The sequence below is a fragment of the Trichoderma harzianum genome, assembly GCF_003025095.1.
Source record: "Trichoderma harzianum CBS 226.95 unplaced genomic scaffold M431scaffold_3, whole genome shotgun sequence".
NCBI classification, from domain to species: Eukaryota; Fungi; Ascomycota; class Sordariomycetes; order Hypocreales; family Hypocreaceae; genus Trichoderma; species Trichoderma harzianum.
Window position 1 is genome coordinate 268,213 of NW_020209251.1, and position 19,871 is coordinate 288,083.

A 19,871-nucleotide genomic window follows, 5' to 3' on the forward strand; every position below is an offset into this window, starting at 1 on the left:
ATAGTTGGAACTGTTAGGTGGAAGACAGATTTGGCGATGAAGAGAGCTCAAATCGACCATCTTTCACCCGACGGACCTTTTCGTCACCACGCCTTTTACTGAATGACGGAACTTGTATTACTACTCAACACCCAGATGAGAGGGGGCCGGAAAGATCTACGAAGTTGAGGCATGAACTCCTGATGAGAGAGAGAGAGGCGGCAAATTTTACATGGGGGAAAGGAGGGGGGAGGTTCTCTCTTTACTAATTGCTCGCAAGTTGAGCGGTTTTGTTTAGCTGCTCAGGGGATGGAAGGGGGAAATGGGTTATGCATAAATTCATTTTACTTTTCTCTTTTTGTTTTTCTTTACTATTTGAAAACAGGATTCATTGTGGATCGGGAACAAGAGAAAAAAAATTAGGCCAACGTTGTCGATTTATTGTCAGTTAAATATAATATATGGAATTAAAATCATATTAGAATCTGTGGGTTTTTCTTCTTCCATAGCTGAAGTTACACGGACAGTAGAGTGGATGGATGGATGGATGGATATACTCTTCTATATAGCTAGCTGTACCTTATCTCATCTCCATAAATCAGCACATCTAAACATCTACAAGGGCATAATTCCACAGTGAAAACATCTATTAAAAAAACACTCAAGTTATCGAAATCAATATCCCATTTCCATCCTTGCTTCCTAAACCTGTATGCTTCCTACCTAGTTACTATATCGCCACGCCTGCTTTCCGAGGTATCTCATACCAATGAGCCAACATGTGTCGCTCATAAATAATCCATGCGCCAATAAACCCTTCATGCGTCCTGCTCTTGAGCTAAGTGAAACTCCTTATGCTAAACCATTATAAACCAAAAGTCATGGGGAGATGCCATATTCATGTATATCATAAGAGAGAAAGAACAAAAGAGAATTTTTTTTTTTGAAAACCAAGAAAGAACAAGAACAGAAACACAAAACAGAAACACCACTTCCCTTAAAATCGTCTATAGTTATCGCCCTCCTCTAGCTTCTTCAAAACACCAACAGCATCGGCAAGCAAAATGTTTCTTCCGCCCAAACAGTCCTTCTCGAGCGACGCGCGCGCGAGACTGACAGCGCCGGAGCCAACTTGTTTCTCTTGCTCGGACATTTGCTGGATGCGACCAGGTTCCATGTCCGACATCTTCAAAATCCACTGGATGGCGGCCCTCCGCGTCGGCGCCTTGGCTTCGGTGCGGCTGATGCCGACATGTCCGAATGCCCAGCAGATAAGAGCGCACACGTAAATGCCCCAAAAGTCAGAAATCTCCTTCTGCTGTGTGCGCTGGAACTGAGGTGGAATCGAGGCGCTTCCGTCCTTGTTAACACACCTCTGCAGGCCGAGGAAGAGTTTGAGAGCCCGAGCAGCAAAGGCAGCTGCAACAGCAGCGCTGCCAGAGTCTCGCCACTTCTCCAGCTGTCTCTGGTGTTCCATGAAGTCGGTGGCCTGCAGCACCTTCTTGTTGAAAACCCAACTGTCACCAGACACTGACAGCAATGTGTGCAACGGGGTATAGTGGAGAGCAAGATGCGACATTGCAATTGGAGAGTATGGGAACAGATTCATGATCCTGAAATGACTCATGCTGATACTAGATGCATCATCCAAGAGGTTAATCTTCGTGAGGGATTGTCTCTGGGGGAGTTGCAGCACGTGTGCGACCAGGAACAGCGAGGCGTCAAAGGCTGGGATTGAAGCAATATTCGCGGCAGAAATGGTCTCGAGAATGGTCGTCCCGACAGTCGCTGGCAGGGCAGCTTGGGTGACGTTGCTCCATTCTTGGTAGTTTTGCGCGTCCCATTGGAGCAGCGTGCCCATTGACAAGGGGATTGGGAGTGTCGCGGGGTCGGAATAGTCCAGGCCAAGTACCGAGACACGAGGCTGTTCTAGGAAGGACATTGCATGGACATCGAGTAAGAAGCAGGCAGACAAGAGACGCCTCTTTGACTCCATATGAACCCACATCCTCCATTGCTGAGAGGCGTCGCAGGGCCCCAGGTTCGGCGGGAAAGTAGATTGTGCGTGAATGACCTGCATTGAAGGTGCGAATGAGTAAAGTTTTCATATGGTATAATCTCCCCCTCCAAATACAGAAACACCATGAAACGCAAAGGTGAACCGTATGGAGAGGGGTTCAAAAGAGTAAAAGAAGAAGAAAAAAAGAAAAGGGGAAAGAAGAAAATAGGGGCACATCACTTGTACATGTGAGAAAAGAAGAGCAAGAAGAAAGAAAGAGAAGAGAAAAAGAAAAAGGCCGTAAAAATAGAAATGGAATTCGTAACACATGACAAACATGAAAAAGAGAAGAGACGTCCACACACAGAAATCCAGTGGTATGTAAACGTAGAAACCAATGAAATCTAGGCGGAACTAACCATTTGATACAATGCCTCAAAGCGAGGCGACGGCTGATAAGCCTTCTTGTTCCTTCCCCGGAAACGAGCGTAGTATTCGCACAGGAGCGTGGCCTGCATGATCGGCAGTGGCCATTCCGGAGTGCCAGAGTTGGTATACTAATAAACACATGTTAGCTGCTGCTCGCCGACTTTGTTTTCATCATTCTCTTACAATCTTTGCCTTGTCCATAGCATAGGTGTGTAGCTGGTGCCCGTTGGCGCGGTGCTCCTCGTGCTCGAGGAATTGAGTGGCAATGGCTGCCATGGCACACTGAAGAATCTCCAGGTGCTCCTCGGGCATGTTTGTCGGGTTTTCAAATGTCGGCTTGTGGATGATGGGGTACATGGAGTGGACTTTATCCCAGTATACCTCGATGTAAGTCGGGATCATGCTTCGAATTCCATGGCTCAGAGCTGTCGGCATCAAAGTATACAGACCGAGAGCATCTACAGGCTCACGGCTACAAGTGCGAGGATACATCATACGATCCGCAGGCAATGCAGCCGGCGCCGCGATCATAGTCTCCGCAGACTGACCTACAATCAGCTGTGGCGGAGACATGCTACGGACTGTAGTGTCAAGCATCTGATGTGGGCTGTAAAGGTTGGCGCTGTGCTCGTAGCTAGGAAATGGAGCCCCCAAGCTATCCCCATATACTGAAGAATAGAGCTGTGGAGGGGTAGCTCCATAAGTGAAAGAGATGGGATAGCCATTGTCAGTGATGACAGGGCTTGGGGATGTTGTATAAGACGGCATCTGTCCGCTCCACTCCGCGTTATGAGCCCGAGCTGACGACTGTTGGAACTTGGAGCTACCAGATGCCGGCGTCGAGTAGGCACTCCCTGAGGTAGTCGATGGAATGCCCGAGCTATCTGTCCAGGGAATGTTTGGTGGTGTCGTTTCAGACATACACAACTCTGGAACCTGAGGGTTCAGCACACCCAGCCCGGTAGGACGAGATTCATCGTAGGGGACCACCCGGGAGGTTGGCATCTGTACGGCAGTAATGGGGTCGACCACACTCATATCCGCCATCTGATACGCATGTGTGTCTCGCATGTGTGGTGATTGCATTGTGTTTCCTTGCGGTGTTGATTTGTTGACGGATGACCAGTGACCTGAGACAATTCCTACGCTTGGAGCCGGTGTGGCGGCAGCTCCAACGCTATAGGGAGAGGTCGCTTGCCTCGTCGGTGCCGGTGGCGAGCTACTATAAGGTCGAGATGGGCTGCTGCCGGAACGTCGTCGTCGTGATGAGTCTCTGTTCAATTTGCCCTCGTGTTCGCCACTAGGTTCTAATAAGCACTCATTCCCTGTGGTATATGTTGGAGATGAAGAGAGAAGCTTACTGTCTCTGTAGGTGTCGATCTAGAAGGTCTTTTCGGTAAAAGACCTTCTTACAACCGGAGACTGTGCAACATAATTCGGGTGGTTGATGGCTCAACTGATGTCGTCTGAGAGATGATAGAGTAAGCCAGATGTTCGGTGTGATGAACGAGAGAGAAGAGGGGTAATGGACAACAACATACCTTAGATGCTCAGCTCTAGTAAAGGTCTTATAGATGAACCATGTTAGTATATATCTAATATGATACAAAAGTAAAGAGTAGATGAGATGTAAATACCTTTGGAGGCCGGCAGACATCACAAGTATGAACTGGAACACCCTTCTTGGCCCGACTGACTCTCCCAGTAATGGGCGTCAGCTTGACAGGGTGATCCCCTGAACCGGTTCCTGACATGATGGGCCTCATTGCTGTTCCTGTGTAGTACGATGGATGGTTCTGGCTCTGTCCGTAGGAAGAGTCCATGGAATCAGTGCTAGTGTTGCTGCGTCGACGACCGCCAGGGTGGCTGTTATATCCCAGGGGTGGCGCTGCAGGGTGGAGGATGTGAGGGGGAGATGTTTGCCTTGAGAGATCCACCGGGATATTATATCTGGGCATGGGGACGGAGAGATCTTGATCGATAGAAGTTCTCGAAGTCGGCCTTCGGTCTCTTCTTATGGAGTGTGAGTCGACGTGGTCGTCATCGACATTCATAATGTTCCTGAGGCTCCCCATTGTGGACTATATCAGACCAAGAGAAAGATGAGACGCAAGATAAATAGAGTTGAAGGAAGAAAGTGTCGGGGAGTCGTGGAGCACAAAAAGTCTATCTTGGTATACACAGCCCGGAAGGCTGCGAGAAAGAGTTGCTAGTGATGTGACGTGAAGTGAAGTTGTCAAGATTATGGATTATAGGGCCGGAATCTCCAAAAAGGCACGGCAAGGGGAGAGCAAGGGTATGTAGATGGTGTAGGAGAGAACGGAACTGGTCGACTAGAGGTAAACCAGCGTAGCAGCCGAATGGGGTGGGAAGCAAAGTCGGCGACAACCTAGCCTCAGCCTCGCCGGGTTGAGGTAATGTCCCCAGTAGCGATGCGACCTCAGAATGCCCTTGAAGAGACAAATATAGGAAGAGAACAAGGCATTATCGTCGTGCTGCGGGAAAGATGGCAGTGGTGACGGCGGCGGCAAAAGAGAGAGCGCGCAGAGGTAGTCTACATGTATGTTGATTGTGTGGGAAGCGAGCGCGTGGGCAGCACGACCCCCGGCGGCCAACACAGCCGAACTCCATCATCTGAAGCGGCCCTGGAAACATGATCCTAGTTCCATGACGAGCCGTGGGCTGGCAGCTGAGCTATGGGGTGCATGTAAAACCAGGTAAAACGGCATGGTCTGGGTTTGTTGTCTCCCCGGGGCGGTGTCGAAGCCATCAGCTCTCCCGCGCCGTTCGTACTGGGTACGAGGCAGCACGACGCAACGGGGAATGGGCCAATCTCTCTGGCACACCCCCGACCCAACTCTTACAGTACTGCTAGCAGTCCGAGGCTGACAGAACCATGTCGGGAGGAGGATACACGGTGGGGACGGCGCCGCGTGGTTGAGCCAGCCCTTGCCAGCCCTGCCCGCGGGAGCGAACGGGCCAGGACTGGGGTAGACACTAAAAAGCTCCGTCCAGATGAGCGCTGCGAGTCGACTGCTGCAGCAATACCCTTGATTGGGCACAGCCCAGAGAGGGTGGCGGCGAGTGGTGGAGGGGTAAGAAATATCCGCCTGTCATAAGCAGAGCCGTGATCAAATGGTTGTTGCTGCCTCGCTCATCACTACCAACGGCCGCGCCAATGCCAATGTTGGGCACACAAGGATTCGCTCTATGCCAAACATATGCGAGTCGTACCCGTCGTAGAGCAGAGAGAGCTTGGCCAAACCTGGCTGCAATGCGTGACTGGGGATATAATTAGAACCCAGCTTTCTTATCAGCATGCAGGCTAATGTGACGGCTTTGCTGATCTCCTCTTTGGGTTCCAAGATGCGCCAGGTGCCAGGCTACCTGAACACGACTGTCCCGAATTTCCCACCCGGCTGTGCACATCATATCATGGAATGTGGAAAGTAGGAGTAACTGTACAAGCACAGCACACAGGCAGTGCCTCGCTGCCGGCGGAAAAAGAACCAAGGCCCTAAAACAAGACCAACAAGGGGGGCCCGCGAGAGCAGCGCGGGTATGGCGTCAACGTCCCAGTCCGGCGGCTCCAGCAGGGTTCATAGTTGGGAAATGAATGTCTTTCGTCCCATACCGCGGACTGCCTTATGACTGCTCCGTAGTACATACTACTTGTTTCTTCTTCTTTTGCCCCCCTTCGCTGTTGAGGATCAACACCTGCATGAGCAGTTGTGAGACACGGCGTCCTGAATGTGTGTGGGCTCATGAGAATTGTGCGCGCTTGGCGAGAAGTTACAGGGGCAGAGACGAAAACTGCTAGCGACGCTTGTTAGTATGGAGTACTTGATTCCTTTGTACTCGTCAGTTATTACAGAGCACAACGATGTACTTCGTCTTGCTCTGCTGAAGCGAAATCCGACGGTGGTGGGGCTGGGCTTGATTTCTCGCCGGAAGACCAACAGCCACACAAAGATTCGTAGCCGATCCTGGAGCATCTGGTTGGCCGTGAGGGCATCGTGTGAGAGAGTCCGGGTCTTGAAGGAAGCAGCTATGGCTCACGAGAACAGAAGGTTCTTCTCTCCCTTTTTCGCCACCGGAGGAACATACCCGGAGACAGAGACCGCGATAGCCTCTACTAGGTAGTCTTGTGGACGTGATGCAAAGGGCAGAGATGCCGTGTGCCGCAGATTGACAGTAGCATGGCATCGCCCAGCTAACTTGGGAGATCATCAACCTGGCCAGGGTACTGGGTACGCTTGTGCGCAGAGGCCTCGTTTTGGCGCATCGGCAGCTACATCTGGGGGGAACAAGGGTGGAAGAAGAAGGTTTTTCCCCGTAACGTGTCTTTGAGCAAAAAGCTTGGTGTTCCCAGTCCACCGGAGCCAGTACTAAGACGCATTTTCTCCAATGGCCTGCCTGGGAGGATCTTAGTAGTAGTAGTACCTTGCACAGAGCATCCCGCTCTTCCATGCCTCCTTTCTAGAACGGATCCCGTCGCAACACTGACACCATGGCTTCAGAGGTGCCTCGACTTGCAGGCGATGATGTATGATGTTCGTACATGATACATACATGCTAATGCGCGTGCGTTATGCAAGTGCCCTCATAGTTCCCGTATGCACGGAGTATCTCACATCCAATTGCTTTTTCTATATGTTCCAAAGGGCCGACGGGCTGAGATGCCTCAGCAATGCATCGGCCACCTCCGCCCCTTTGGAACAGAGAAGCCGATGCCCGGCGCAACATTTTCAGCCAGCAAGCTCGCAAACTTGGGAAACCGGTGAAGCTGCGATATGTGCCTCTCCCTGCGTTGCCGGTGTTGCAACGAACGAATCAACGCCCGGCTGCGGTTCCAGCAATGGGCACGAGCTCTACTAACGGCGCAGTGGCGGCCACCCGGCTTGCAAACGAAGACTGAAGGATGGGTCAGAGCTGAAAAAGTTCCCCGTCTTTTGCGTCTCCATCTCGCGCAGAGCTGACGTCCTGGTGGGCCAGGGGTTTGTTTAACATGCGCACTCCATTCTCTTTAGTGCTGTCCCAAGGGAGACATGGTCGCCTCCGCGTCCACGAGGCACATGGCCCGCTCCGTGCAGCCCGAAGGCGCCCGCCCTCGTGCTCCGTAAGTGCAGGCTAGCTTCTCGTTTTGGGAGACTTGGCCCAAGTGGCCGCGCGGAGTCGACTCCGATGGAGACAAGTAGAGGCGGTCACAACTAATAGTAATAGTCTTCTCCTTTAGTCATTTTCGAAATCGCTCTATTGCAGACCAATTCCCACCTCGTTTTGTGGATCCGTCCAGCCGGTGAGGAAGAGAAATGAGTATCGAATGCTAGCCCGGTGATTCGGCTGTCGCCCAGGAACGTCACGTCCATCTGTCTCTCTTCCTGTCTCTGCCAGTGCAGCCACGAATAGGGACCATGTTCGTTCGCTGCCCCCCCTGTAGATCTGGCTTTGCTGAAATCTATCTGATCTCGATCATTTGAGGGTGAAAACCATCCTTCGTGGTAGGCAATCCGGGTTTTCCTTTGGTTTCCTTTCTTTTTCGCAGGTTAACGATTTGAGATGAACTGCAAATAGTTGGTCGCTGAAGATTTGAGGGCTAGTGGGCAGTTTGGGGGCCAGATTAGCTAAAGTTAGTGAGCTACCGCAGGCTTGGAAAGTGCTAGTGAGCTCCCCCCTTGCCCTCTTCCCGCAGCGGGGAATGAGAAAATGGAAGTACGTGCAGCCAAAGTACCGAGTACGGGCGTCAGTTCACGTTAGGGTGCATGTACTCATACCTTACATACAGTACCCGTAGCTGCAGTCAGCAAACCCGCCGTAAGGAGAAGAAGCGACTGGAGTATTTGCATCATGTATTACTTTCTATTGCCGTGCTGTTCCTATCAGTCGAATGGAATCCCAAAACGGACGTGGAGCTGCAATCTCTCACAGTCACTTTCGCAGGGGCTTCGGCGAAGGATGTGGGATCAACACACTTTTGTTTCACTTCTTTGGGATGCACAGCAGGCTCTAGCACCGAAAAGCACCAACTAGGCAATAGCTCGTATCTTTTCACATTGATCACGACGAGCCGGTAAAACTCTAAAGTGCTACAAGGCATTCTGTCAAGCTTCAGTGTCTAAGACAGCTTCGCCCAGGGCATGGCTCGGCAGGTCAAACAACATGGAACAATCCCTTGATTGTCGCAGCCGCAGCATTCAGCTCGCTGCTGCAGGTCTTGACGACATGTTGCCCGCCGGCGCTTATCTCACGCCCAAGCATCCAGAGGAGATGCTACCTATGAGGGTAATACCAGGTCCTGCAACCGCATTTGCTACGGGGGTCTGATTGGAGCCAGAGTGAGTGTGGCGAGGCAACCAGAACGATCGTCGATGTACTGTAGATCAGCAAATGGAATTGTCACTGCGAACCTCTTTTACTGTACTGCTTGCGTATTGATTGCGTACTGCTAGCCTTCCTTTCTCCCTTTTTTTCTTTTCCATTTCTTCAAATAGAAATAAAAATAGAAATAAGTCAAACTAGATAGACTCGGGAATAGCACTTGGAGTGATTTGTCCGCGCCATGTTACTCTGCTGCTATTCATCTCGGCGCTTATACGCAGACGACTAGTGACTAAGACGACCAACACGCTCTAGTCCAGATATTTTTAGAGATTCACCCACCCATCATGACGCTACTGTACACACTATCCGTCCCTCTCATGCAGCAACTTGCAAACAGAAGCAGATGCTGGAAGAATAAACGGAAACATCTTGCATAAGCCATTGATTTGATCAACCTAAGTTACCAGCCCTCCGGAGCAACGCAGGCGCGCTTGTCGCCGTCCAACAACAAGCAGCACAGCCATGTCCATCCCACAAAGTGTAACGCTTCATCTGCTTCTAATTCGTCGTATATGCGCCGCCTTGTTGTCTTGCTCATCCATCCTCTAGCAAAAAACTAGGACAGTGGATCTCCGGGCATCGCCATGAACAGCCGCCTTTTGAGTGGCACGGCCAAATGTTTAATGTTGCATCCCGTCTAGACAACCTCTCCCAGCTCGCAGAAATGTAGCCAAACCTGAACTCAGCCCCGATCCCCAGGCACGCGAATCTGCCCATTGCTCACTGCCCTCGTGCCATGTTTCTTCTCAATGTAACTCAGCCATCTCACGACACATCGGCTATTAGCCGCCGTCAAAACTTCACACCCTCCACGCTTCGATAGATAGCCGCGAGGACAGAGACATGTTCACAACTCGGAATGGCCGGAATCGTTGATCGTGATTAGAAGACGAATGCATTATGCTGAGAAATCTAATATTAGTAACCGCCGGCAGATGTCGAAAATCGTCAAAACCCCCATGCCGGAGAAAGGGATATTCGGGCAAGGGGGGAAAGGCAGTGACAAGGCCTCGCGGATAAGGCTGCATAGGTGGCGGTAGTTGTGTCGGCATGACATGTATTACTCCCCATGTTCGTTGGTAAGGCTGATCCTCCTTGTTTGATGGTCATGACACAAAGCTGCAAACTGCCATGGTAGCCTTGTCATGTGCATTGCAACCTTCCCCAAGAGTCCCTGCCTGTATCTCCTCGTGTGTGCGTGTGTGTCCCTCCATGACGAGAAGAATCCACGAATTGGAACGCCACTACGATTGTTATGTGCCTCGAGACAACAGGACACCGCATATACGGAGCCTTTGAAACAATGGCCTCTGTGACAAAATAAGCCTACATCATGTTTCAAACATCACGGGAAACACAAGGCTGTTATAACGCCTTCTAGAGCATGTAAGGAGGCACCAAGCAAGATTGGAGCAACGTAGTCATCATTTTTTGTAGCCCTAAAACAAAAACCCAACACGCCAATGAGACACCACCAAATCCATCTATTGTCACAAATTAACAGTCATCCTTTTGTCGCGTATACACACTCTCTCATTGCAAGCCGCCTCGGCTGGAACTCATACGGCCGCGCTCAATTCCTCTGATACTTGGAGCACTTCCTTGATGCTAAATCTACGCGCGGCTTGAGGTAGCCTCTTCGTGGTTGTTCTCTGCCGGTGCCAGCCTCCCGTTGCTGTCGCTCTCTTCAGAGTCGTCATCGCTGGCAGGATGGCTGCCTGCCACAGTCCTGCGGTTCTTGGTCATCTGAAGGTCGATCGAGTCAGCGGGGGAAACGGAAGACGAGGTAGATGGGAGAAATCAACGAACCCATGATCGCACACCACCAACCAGCCCAAGCGCATAGCCAGTGATGAACTCCTTAGAGTTCCCTGATCCTCCAGGCGTGGTGGGAGATCGTGCAATGTCGCTTGATCGCGCAATGTCGCTTCCTGAGCTGTTGAACCGGGCTGGGCTCTGTGGTCGACTGGTAGGCCAGAACTGCTTTAGCTCTCGGCTGAGCTCCTGGCCGGTCGTGGTCCAGTTGTTGGTGATGTTCTCGCGGAGATCCTGAACGTGACGCTTGAGGTCTAATTCATTCTTCTTGAGCCAGCTGACATTGAGCTCCTGGCGAGAAGTACCGCGCTTGAATTGCCTGGTGATGTACTTTTCGTAATCGCGGACGATCCTATGGGACACACAAGTCAGAGGGCAGAGTTCAACGGCGACAGTATAATAAACTACTCACCTTGTAATAATGCCAGTCGTGCTGACACCCTCAGTGCGCTGAGTTACGAGAAACTTGCCAGTCTCCTTGATGGGCTGGTAAATGTCGTCTCCCTCGTCGGCGCCATATGGAATATCGTCGTGTGCAACATAGTCGAGGCGATGCAGTTCGAGAAACTCTGGAGTGACGATCCACGGGCAGTCTTCGATGACTTCGTCCACCCACTTACAGTGTCGCACAGACTCGGCGCGCTCCTTGGCAGACATGACGGTCAATCCCTTGCGCATGTGGGTATCATCGTCGCCGGTGACGCCCACGACGAGAGTTGTGTTGGGAAAGGCTTTCTTTGCTTGCTCAAGCTGGCGCATGTGTCTGTCAATGTGATCAGCACGTAGGTCATTGGATATAGCCAGTTATCGTCGTATATAAACAGCACTCACCCGAGATGGAACAGATCGAAGACTCCGTCGGCGTAGACCCTGACATTGCGGCCAGTTGGCGGGGGGTTTGTCTTGTAGCCCACGGGGTGAGTGAGCTTGCCAATCGGGGGTGGAGGCATCTTCTTCTTCTCTTCTTCGACATCTTTAGATGCACTCTTCCGTCCTTTCCGAGTAACTCTCTCAGCAATGTCGATGCTGGCTTCAGTAGTGTCACTGGGCTCACCAGGATCGAGGACATTGTCGCCATTCTCGACAACTCGGTCTGAATTGGCTCGCTGCCTCTTATTAGGGTTCAAGTTCGTGCCATTGGAGGTCCGTCTAGTCTGTCGCGACGACTCTGGTGCGGTGGTGTCGCCTTCTTCGCCCGAGGCATCTCGCGACGAGGTCTGCAAAGCGCTGTCCGGCTCGGCAGCACTGATAGTGACTCTCTTGCGTTTGCCGCTGTGGGAGGATGCTGGTGATGACATCGTGACTAGGGGGAGGAAAAAAGTAAGTGCTAGGTCAGGCGCCGATGCAGCCCGACTTGACGGCTCAAGTTGTGCGTTTCTGTCTCTCGTTTCTTGCGAATGCCCGAGAGCCGCTGCAGCTGGATCAGCTACCTGTCTTGGATGAACATTAATGAGCTTGGGCTTAGAGAGCAGAGGACGCTGGCGCTGGGCTTGGCTCGTGACGCTCGCGTGCGCAATGTGTGGAGAGGCGCTCCGGGGGTTGCTGAAGGTTTAGAATTTCGGCCGGGGAGCTTGTGATTTTACCCACCTTGGAGGTCGCCAACAAAATTCAAATCCAATTTCCCACGGCCTAGCAAGCTACCTGCACTCCAAAAAGACAGGTGGCGTGACCATGCTGAAAAGGGGCCATAAATTAATGCCTGAGTAGGTATACGCCGTATTCGGGTCACAGTTAATTTCTCATATTTATGTGATTTTCTTTTTAACAACCCTGCCCAAAGGCATAGCCTGATCAATGGCATGGGGAACTATCCCATGCTCCGGACTATTCTGTACGGTCCTTTTTTTCTGCTTCTCCCGCTGTTCTGGGTCTGGAACAGAGACCCCAGTTCCCTAGCTCAGCCTGTTGGGGCAGACAGACACAGCTACAGTTCTCCCTGCTTCAAGCTTCAAGATGCCCTATGATTGAGATGTCCATGCCTGATTAGAAACGCCAGAATTGAGAAATTGATGTGCTCACTCTATCATCAATTCAGCACAAGGGAAGCGATAACGCTGCCACACGGAAATCACGTGGTGGTCGCACAAAGATCTTGATTCTCCCTCTCCCGGTCCAGTCGCGTCAATGCTTCTCTCTCTTGCCCCAACACATCCATATAGCGTTCGTCATTTCGCCGTCTCCATCAGCTAAGCTGCTAGTTGAGCTGCTAGCTGTGCTCTAGTAATAAGGGGTAGTAGATCGCCTTGTAGCTCTTCGCCTATGCGGCGCTGAAAAGTACCTCCATGTGAAAGCCCCTACTCTTCCCGGAGCTCCATGTTTCTATCAGGAGCGTCATAAGGCTGTGGCGATCGGCTTACCGCTGGACCTTGCTGGAATCCAGGCATCATTCTAGCAACTGGGTGAGACAGGTGTCAAGAGAAGCCGGAAAACCTAACGAAATGGCTGCTCTGCCCAATGGAGTTTGCTTGTGCTGTGGTGATGTGGTGCCAGCAGCGCTACGTCATCTATTTTGTCTTGGAGTTGACTGCTGCAGATTTGACGTGTGCAAATCATTCAATTTGCATCTGACTGCATGGCGGAAGAAACATTCCCCAGCAAACCGAAGGCCTCAAATGGCGCATGTGCCGCTTACTAAGGCGTCCAGCTTGCATTACGACCAGCAGGGGCACTCAAAGGCCTTTCATATGCGTGCGGCCAATGCTCAACTCTTCTGCGTAATGTTGAATACTACATACCACGTCAATAGTACAGTCCTACCTGTACATGGAATGATCTAAATGCTGCGATGCTTATTGCCTCAGTAGTAGGCAACAACACCACCTGCCTTATCTGAGGCTCAAGCCAAGAAACTGGAAGCCAGCAAAATAGGGCCAAAGCGGGACGTGTCTCAAACGTTGCACATGTCATGGACTGCATGGACTGCCCCGCCTTGCCCGCATCCCAACGGAGTGGTTTTCCCTCTCTCTCTTCTCTGGCTGCATTTACTCAAGGGGCGCTGGAAGGAATCCGGCTTCACTCAAGCGGTGCCGCCTGAGTGGCTGCAGCATTGAGTGAGAGATATATCGGGAGCGTGGTGAAACAGGGCGTTCTCGTGCCATTTGGCGCTGCGTCGATTCAGTATATCATTGGCCACGTTGGTGTGCTAGCCATGCGCATTGCAGAGTCGTGTGAATGCATGGAGCTGCGCTACAAGGTTTCGTGTGTGAGTAGTAAGGTTGGTGCTAATGTACAATAGGCACGAGGTTGATTATAAGATTAAGGTAATGATGGATGTGTACTAGACATCAAATTTTAATTCTTTCGTGAACGGGTGAAAGCTCCCTTCTTTACAGCAGTTCAAGATGAGGCTGGGTGTAAGCTATGCAAGCTGTCAAGTGCTTTTTGATGCCACATGTCGTCAGAGCAGAAATAAAGTACGCAGCTCCGACAGTATCGTCCGATGTCAACAGGCACTGTGGCGCACATACACAATGACGTAGATATGAAACCGAATCCCCCAGATCGTCTGAGGCCTCAAACTGGTGAATATTATCTACGATACAGACCATCACTTATCACTCTATTGATTGGAAGGCCAGAGCTCAAGCTTCAGACATTTGCCTTCACCGGGGTCGCATCTTATGGAGTCTAATGCTGTGCTAAGCCAGAGTAATACTACTCGTACCGAGGCCCGGCCCTTGAGCCGCTTTAGGTACAAGTACAAGGTTGACAGCGATTATTTTGGCTTCTTGCCAACATGCAGCGCTGCATGACCGTCTCGCTTCTTAATAAAGTGGAGGCTGGCCCCCGGAGCGGTATCGAATAATATGGAATAATAATAATAAACGGAGACCTCATCCAGTAGACGTGAACCTGCACCTCAATCTTTTCGATCGCCTCGACCGGAACCAAGGGGAATTCCATGCTGCCTTAGCACCCTTAAATTCACGCCAGGTCGCCTCAGCCGCAGCACAGTGCGCCGCTACTGCCACCATCCCCTCCAGCCATCCGCCCGTCTATAGCACTTGACAGCAGAGCAGCAGCAGCAGCAGCTGGAGAGCACAGCAGAGCAGCAGCAGCGCAGCAGCAGAGCCCGTAGAGGACCATAGCGCTTGCTTGGCCTTGGCCCTCCCTAACGATCGACACAGCAACTTGGACGTGTGTAACTCTGCCCGCCCGAGCTTGCGCAAGCTCCGTCTTTGCAATGCGTATCCTCCCCAACCGGCTGCTCTCTTCATCTCCATCTCCAGGTGTGAATTCAAGAAGCGAGAGCCCAATGCGACCAAAGAACGACGGCACTGGCCCTGCGGGGGTTGCAGCAAACGGGCTGGCCCTGAGGGTGGTTATCATGCGGGTATGGACTGGACCAGTCTCGCACCTTTGACGAGATGGTTGTGTGCTAAGACGTGAGGTAAATAGGCAAGGAATCTGGCGGCCAAAGATCGTAGTGGAACTTCGGATCCGGTGAGTCGAGAGCAGCAAGCAGCAGCAACATGCACCATCGCAACCTTTGGTCACGAGCTCCAATGAAGACGCATCATCTTCACCATCACCACAACTGCAACTTCCCCCTTTTACCATTATAAACACCGCAGATTCTATTCTAGTCCTGAGCCAGCAGCTTACAAACAAATCTTGTCCGTCTAGTATCTTGTTGTCACCCTTGGCGACGCCCGAGTCGTCACCCACTCCGTCCCCAAAACCCTCAACCCCGAATGGAACGTCATCGAGGAGCTGCCCATAAGCTCCGTACAAAGCCTGGTGGTGGGCGTCATATGCTGGGACAAGGATCGCTTTGGCAAGGATTATCTCGGAGAGTTCGATCTAGCGCTCGAAGAGATCTTCCAGAACGAAGTCGCCGAACAAGAGCCACGGTGGTATCCTTTGAAGAGCAAACGCCCAGGCAAGAAAACCAGTGTCGTTTCCGGCGAGGTTCAGCTTCAATTCACCCTACTCGATACTACAGCCCCGTTTCTCCCTCAGCAACAGCTGTTTGAGAAGTTCTACGCCCTTATTGGCACAGTTCCTGTCGGCTCATCCCGAAATGTTACACCTACCGAAACTCCACTGCTAACCCCGAGTGCCGCGGCGCACTTGGGGGGCTCGTCGTCGCCAGACGGGCTTGGCGATGAGGACGATGAGGATTATCTTACGGAGCTTGAGGAAGATATTGCCGACGACGCCGAGGATCCCTCAAAACCAGAGACTGCTGAGAAGCGTCGGCGGCGACTTCGCATCAGGGGCCTCAAGAAGAAGAGGCGGCAAGATCCCTACGCTTTTACCAATGGCGACTCCGACGTTGTTGGCATCATCTACTTGGAGATTTCCAAAATCACAGACCTTCCACCTGAGTCGAACCTGACGCGGACTGGCTTCGATATGGACCCATTTGTGGTGGCATCCCTAGGCAAGAAGACTTACCGCACCAAGCGAGTCCGGCACAACCTCAACCCGGTCTTCAATGAGAAGATGATCTTCCCAGTGCAGAATCACGAGAAGCAGTACTCGTTTGCTTTCACCGTCATCGACCACGACAAGTATTCCGGCAATGATTTCATCGCTTCGTGTAACCTGCCTATCCAGACGCTCATAGAAAAGGCGCCCCAGGCAAACCCAGAGACGGGGTTGTATGAAGTTCGCTCTCCCGAACCGGAACCAATGCCGGCACCGGTTCCCACAAAATCTCGTCTCCAGAAGCTCGGGGTTTCCCGCTCCTCGTCGACGCAGAGTCTAAGCAAGATGATGAAGGCGCAGGCCCCCAGGTCTACCCCTTCAAACGGCTCTTCTTCACTTACAGCGCTTGGCGATGGAAGCGGCCCTCAGTCCAGCAGCACATCCCTGGCACCTGCAGATGCTCTTTCCAACACTCCAGTCGAAGCTTCAGAGCAGGCTATGGAGTCGGATGACCCCGATCTCGCAGAGTACGCTATACCGTTGAAGATGAAGAACCTAGATAAGTGGGAAAGCAAGCACAATCCCGTCATCTACATGAGAGCCAAGTATGTACCATACCCAGCCCTCCGCCAACAGTTTTGGCGGGCGCTGTTGAAGCAGTACGATACAGACGAAAGCGGTCTGATTAGCAGGATCGAGTTGAGCACAATGCTGGATACTCTTGGTTCGACATTGAAGGATTCCACCATTGACAGCTTCTTCCAGCGCTTTCCTCACAAGGCTGCCGATAACGAGGACTCGTGGGAGCTGACCTTTGACGAAGCCGTGCTGTGCCTGGAAGATCAGCTGCAGGCCAAGAGCCGATCTGGAAGCAAGACTCCTATTTTGGATGTAAAGAGCCTCAGCCTCTCTAGCAAATCGTCCGGAGATTCCACTGGACAGCCAGGCTCCGATGGCTCAGGGAACTCGACACCCCAGATTATGGTGGAGCCGCCAGCAGCAGAGCCGACCACACCTATTCCTGAGATCAGCACACCAAACGAAGAGGGAGAGGAGGGGTATTTTGACCAAGATTCCAAGGAAGAACACGTGGTGGAGATTCGGGAGTGTCCCATCTGCCACCAGCCGCGCTTGAACAAGCGTAGCGACGGTGATATCGTTACGCACATTGCGACGTGTGCGAGCCAAGACTGGCGCCAGGTCAACACAGTCCTCGTGAGCGGATTTGTGACGGCCAGCCAAGCGCAAAGAAAATGGTACTCCAAGGTCATCACCAAAATCTCGTATGGTGGATACAAGCTCGGTGCCAACTCGGCAAACATTCTCGTTCAGGATCGTCTCACGGGGCAGATTAACGAGGAGAAGATGAGCGTCTATGTGCGCTTGGGTATTCGACTCCTCTACAAGGGGCTGAAGTCGAAGGACATGGAGACTAAGCGAAGTAAGTGTTGCTGCCGTACATCACAAGAAAGCTCACCGGTGTTTTTTATACTAACATGAACCAGTTCGGAGAATGTTGAAGAATTTGAGCATCAAGCAAGGCAAGAAATTTGACGACCCTGCTTCACGGGACGAAATCGAAAAGTTCATCGACTTTCATCGCCTGGACATGTCAGAAGTCTTGCTGCCGATTGAAGAGTTCAAAAACTTTAACGAATTCTTCTATCGTGCGCTTAAGCCGGGTGCTAGGCCGTGCTCAGCGCCAGACAACCCTCGTATCATTGTTTCGCCAGCAGATTGCCGAAGTGTCGTCTTTAACCAAATCTCGCAGGCGACCAAGATCTGGGTCAAGGGTCGCGAATTCAACATGAAGAGGCTCCTCGGAGATGCCTATCCGGACGACGTCTCGCGGTACGAGAACGGCGCCCTGGGCATCTTCCGACTGGCCCCTCAGGACTATCACAGATTCCACATTCCCGTTGATGGCGTCATGGGCAAGCCCATTACCATTGCTGGCGAGTATTACACCGTCAATCCAATGGCAATTCGCTCGGCATTGGATGTGTACGGTGAGAATGTGAGAGTGCTGGTGCCCATTGACAGCGAGGTCCACGGACGGGTCATGGTCATCTGTGTCGGCGCCATGATGGTGGGCAGCACCATCATTACACGCAAGGAAGGCGAGCACGTGCGTCGTGCCGAAGAACTTGGCTACTTTGCGTTTGGTGGCAGCACGGTTCTTTTGCTGTTTGAGCCTGGCAAGATGCGATTTGACGACGATCTGGTGGACAACTCTAACGGAGCCCTCGAGACCTTGGTAAGTCTTGGCCGTTTTCTTTTTGGTTTGCTGAAAGTAAGAGAAGAGGTTACTAACTTAATGGCAGATTCGCGTCGGCATGTCAATTGGACATTCGCCCACTCAATCACAGTGGACTCCAGACATGCGTAAGAACGAGCAGGACATCACGGAAGCTGATAAACAGGAGGCGAAGAGACGAATCCAAGGCAGCGCAGCGCTGGAGGAGGAGTCGCCTGGTGGCAGCGGTGATGAGAACCGGGGAACTAAGAGGACATCGCTTCCCCCGACTGTCAACACAATGGCAGCATCAGCACTGTAGAGGGGAGAGGAAGGAGATGAAGACGGTCATGTCTGGTTAAGAGTATGAACAGCCTCAGCACGTACACTGGAATTGCGAGAGCCTTGCTATCATTGGATACACTTGCATGGAAATCATGATTATGGGAGATTAGCATGTTTACTAGCAGATTACATTGCGGCGCCTCAATAGCACATGTATTTGAAGAAGAAGCAATCAATGAACAAATGATTTATTACTCGACGCTGAACTCCTAGCCAAGCCAGGGGCCGTTTCCCCAAAGTGAACCAAGCCGGATAAAAAGGACTATGAAAATGCATGTCGTAGATAGGACCATGACATGTTCCGCCACAAAGATACCGACGGTGTAAAGAGGAGTCAAAGTGCGTAATCAGAAAAACATTGGCTTGGAGCTTCGTGGATTGTTTTTGTGTGTTTCTTTTTGTTTTATTTGTCGGGTATGTTGATTAATATGATGTGAAAACCGATGATGTGATCCGAACCGTCCCCCATTGAACCGTCCCGCAAAAAAAAAGCTGATAAAATCCTCCCCCTCTCCAGCACATGAAAACAAGAAAGGAGAGAAAAAAGAAAAAAAAAAGGCGTAAAAGCAATTCAAAGTTCGTGTCGATATGTTTTAACGACTTGATGGTGATGAAGACAGAGATGAATCTGACGAGGTGCTTCCTCTCCGCTCGACGATGATTTTCTCAGGGGAAGGGGAGCGGGACGGGAGAGCTATTGTTGGTACTGCTGAGGATGCTGCTGTTGTTGAGGTTGTTGTTGAGGGTGTGTTTTGGCGGCGGGATTGGTGCCATGATGTGTAGAATTGGCGGCAGAGGTGTGCGGACATTGTGTATGTGGGAGACATTTTTGTTGTTTGTGAGGTTTGATGGGTTGAGAGTTATGTTGTGTGTTTGTGTATGTATGTGGTTCGTCTCTCTGTGTGTGCAGGACAAGTACAGTAGTATGGCGTCTGCTGTGTGTGTTTTACTGAGAGTGGGTGGGTGGTACGATATGAGATGAGACGAAATGGAGAGAGGAAGCACAGAAAGCTGTATTCCAAAAGAAGAAATGGAAAAAATTAAAAGGAGGAAAAGAAAAGAGAAGAGAAGAGAGAGAGATTGGGGCTAGGAGAAGAAAATGGCAAGTTGTTTTTAATTCGGGCGTTTTTGCAAGAGTTGGATGAGCATCAGGTAAGGAAGGCCGCCTTATTATTAATTAGTACTAAGGCTGGTGAGGTAACATGCTGCCTGCTAGGTTGGTCAGTGCAGTGCAGAAGTCAGTTGTTACGGAGGACGCCGTTCCCGATTATTTTTCTGGGGACAACAGGCGTGACATAAGTCAGTCAGTCATGC

The 19,871-nt window shown here is 51.4% G+C and overlaps 3 protein-coding genes across 3 annotated transcripts; 1 reads left to right on the plus strand and 2 right to left on the minus strand.

The window, feature by feature from the left end:
- Positions 1 to 976: 976 nt before the first annotated feature.
- Positions 977 to 4,482, minus strand: M431DRAFT_2479 (hypothetical protein; the record flags this gene model as incomplete). The annotated part of the gene is made up of 6 exons (XM_024913761.1): positions 977 to 2,053; positions 2,398 to 2,535; positions 2,591 to 3,707; positions 3,769 to 3,873; positions 3,949 to 3,974; positions 4,045 to 4,482. The coding sequence occupies 6 exons, from the start codon at positions 4,480 to 4,482 to the stop codon at positions 977 to 979; spliced, it is 2,901 nt and encodes a 966-aa protein (XP_024777021.1).
- Positions 4,483 to 10,588: 6,106 nt separating this feature from the next.
- M431DRAFT_78525 (hypothetical protein) lies at positions 10,589 to 11,901 on the minus strand (the record flags this gene model as incomplete). Its single annotated transcript, XM_024922707.1, has 3 exons — positions 10,589 to 10,955; positions 11,016 to 11,366; positions 11,435 to 11,901. The coding sequence occupies 3 exons, from the start codon at positions 11,899 to 11,901 to the stop codon at positions 10,589 to 10,591; spliced, it is 1,185 nt and encodes a 394-aa protein (XP_024777022.1).
- A 2,885-nt stretch (positions 11,902 to 14,786) lies between these two features.
- M431DRAFT_2481 (hypothetical protein) lies at positions 14,787 to 18,534 on the plus strand (the record flags this gene model as incomplete). The annotated part of the gene is made up of 5 exons (XM_024913762.1): positions 14,787 to 14,936; positions 15,002 to 15,046; positions 15,230 to 17,417; positions 17,482 to 18,233; positions 18,301 to 18,534. The coding sequence occupies 5 exons, from the start codon at positions 14,787 to 14,789 to the stop codon at positions 18,532 to 18,534; spliced, it is 3,369 nt and encodes a 1,122-aa protein (XP_024777023.1).
- Positions 18,535 to 19,871: the final 1,337 nt, after the last annotated feature.